We start from the raw sequence: 2,466 nt of genomic DNA on the forward strand, positions 1-2,466 counted from the left end.
CCAGTAGAGATTAGATTTTTCTAGATTTTCTTACAAATGAAATGACAATTGACCTCAATGTGTTTAGTTCTTTCATGGTATACGGGATTTGAGGCGATATGAAGAGCAGCTTGGTTGTCACACCAGAGTTTTGCTGGTACCGAAGGCTTCAATCCAACCTCAGCTAGAAGATGTTTTATCCACAAAATTTCACATGTGGCCTATGCCATGGCTTTGTACTCTGATTTTGCGCTGGATCTGAATACGACATTCTGCTTCTTGCTCCTCCAGGACACAAGGTTTTCACCAACAAAGACACAATATCCTGTAGTGTACCTTCTATTAATTTTGGATCCGGCCCAATCAGCATCTATAAGTCCCTCAATGCAAGTGTGTCCATGATTGTTGTACACTATTCCAAGACCAGAAGCTCTTTTCAAGTAACAAAATATCTATTCCAAAGCTACCCAATGTTTTACTACAAGCACAGACATAAATTGGCTTACAACACTGACAGCATGAGCAATATCTGGACGGGTCACTGTGAGATAGTTTAGTTTCCCAATTAATCTCCTGTACTTTCAAGATCATCAAAGGGACTACCATCATCTTTTGTAAGATGTACATTGGGAACCATTAGTGTACTGCATGGCTTGGCCCCCATCTTTCCGGTTTTGGCTAGCAAATCAAGTACATACTTTCGTTGAGATAAGAAAACCCCTTTTCTGTATCTTGTTACTTCTATTCCCAGAAAATATTTTAGTTGGTCCAAGTCTTTTGTGTGAAATTTGGTATGTAGATAACTTGAGAGAGGAGAGTCCTGCACAATCAGCTCCTGTAATGATAATGTCATTGACATAAACAACAAGAATAATACCAGTTGCTGACTGTCTTTAGAAGACTGAGTGATCACACTTGCTCTTCTTCAACCAGAACTCCTAAGTTACCTCACTGAACTAACTAAACCAGGCATGCGAACTCTGTTTTAGACCATACAGAGATTTCTTAAGATGACAAACTTTTCTATACTTCCCCTGAGCAACAAACCAAGGTGGTTGCTCCATATACACCTCTTCCTAGATATCATCATGAAGGAATGCATTCTTGATGTCCAATTGGTGTAAGGGTCAATCTTGGGATGCAGCAATGGATATAAATAGACGAACAGATATAAGTTTGGCCACTGGAGAGAAAGTATCTGAATAATCCACTCTATAGGTCTAAGCATATCCTTTTGCAACAAGTCTGGCTTTCAGTCTTGCCACAAAGCCATTTGGATTGACCTTGACAAAAAAGATCCATTTGCATCCCATAGTTTTCTTGCCTTTAGATAAATCTACCAACTCCCATGTGTGATTTTCATCTAGAGCACGTATCTCCTCAAGCATTGCACTATGCCATCCAAGATGACCTAAGGCTTCTTTTACTGGTTTGGGCATAGAGACTGAATTTAAAGAGGCAATTAAAGAACTAGACGCAGGAAACAGATTATCATATGAAATAAAGTTAGCTATGGGATAAATAGATTTAGGAAGAGTGCACTGGCGTTTACCTTTGCGAAGGCTAATGGAAAGGTCAAGGTCATTTGGAGGATTAGATGATGAAGTAGCCGATGCAAAACATGTACCATTGGTCTCTTGCCTTTTGGAGTAAACATGGATAATAGGCGGCTTTAGATGTAAGAGAAGCACCATCATCTGATTGCCCAGTAGGAGTACTTGGATGTGTGATTTGATAGATTAGTCACTTGTAAGATGTACATTGGGAACCATTAGTGTACTGCATGGCTTGGCCCCCATCTTTCCGGTTTTGGCCAGCAAATCAAGTACATACTTTCGTTGAGATAAGAAAACCCCTTTTCTGTATCTTGTTACTTCTATTCCCAGAAAATATTTTAGTTGGTCCAAGTCTTTTGTGTGAAATTTGGTATGTAGATAACTTGAGAGAGGAGAGTCCTGCACAATCAGCTCCTGTAATGATAATGTCATTGACATAAACAACAAGAATAATACCAGTTGCTGACTGTCTTTAGAAGACTGAGTGATCACACTTGCTCTTCTTCAACCAGAACTCCTAAGTTACCTCACTGAACTAACTAAACCAGGCATACGAACTCTGTTTTAGACCATACAGAGATTTCTTAAGATGACAAACTTTTCTACACTTCCCCTGAGCAACAAACCAAGGTGGTTGCTCCATATACACCTCTTCCTAGATATCATCATGAAGGAATGCATTCTTGATGTCCAATTGGTGTAAGGGCCAATCTTGGGATGCAGCAATGGATATAAATAGACGAACAGATATAAGTTTGGCCACTGGAGAGAAAGTATCTGAATAATCCACTCTATAGGTCTAAGCATATCCTTTTGCAACAAGTCTGGCTTTCAGTCTTGCCACAAAGCCATTTGGATTGACCTTGACAAAAAAGATCCATTTGCATCCCATAGTTTTCTTGCCTTTAGATAAATCTACCAACTCCCATGT

At 39.5% G+C, this 2,466-nt stretch overlaps 1 protein-coding gene across 1 annotated transcript; it reads right to left on the minus strand.

Moving 5' to 3' along the window:
• Positions 1-200: 200 nt before the first annotated feature.
• Positions 201-1,043, minus strand: LOC111377145 (uncharacterized mitochondrial protein AtMg00810-like). The gene is made up of 4 exons (XM_023000205.1): positions 941-1,043; positions 678-814; positions 486-557; positions 201-431 (listed from the first exon to the last, which is right to left on the minus strand). The coding sequence occupies exons 1-4, from the start codon at positions 1,041-1,043 to the stop codon at positions 201-203; spliced, it is 543 nt and encodes a 180-aa protein (XP_022855973.1).
• Positions 1,044-2,466: the final 1,423 nt, after the last annotated feature.

Source organism: Olea europaea, unplaced genomic scaffold (assembly GCF_002742605.1).
Source record: "Olea europaea var. sylvestris unplaced genomic scaffold, O_europaea_v1 scaffold16106, whole genome shotgun sequence".
In the NCBI taxonomy this organism is placed as follows: Eukaryota; Viridiplantae; Streptophyta; class Magnoliopsida; order Lamiales; family Oleaceae; genus Olea; species Olea europaea.

Bases quoted from the DNA above. Each gene is read 5' to 3' on its own strand.
- LOC111377145 (XM_023000205.1), bottom strand. From the start codon at position 1,043: ATGGAGCAACCACCTTGGTTTGTTGCTCAGGGGAAGTATAGAAAAGTT. The intron at 815-940 runs GTTAGTTCAGTG...TTATCATTACAG, and splicing joins GAGTTCGCATGCCTGGTTTA to GAGCTGATTGTGCAGGACTC. The intron at 558-677 runs GTATGTACTTGA...TGATCTTGAAAG, and splicing joins GTTTTCTTATCTCAACGAAA to TACAGGAGATTAATTGGGAA.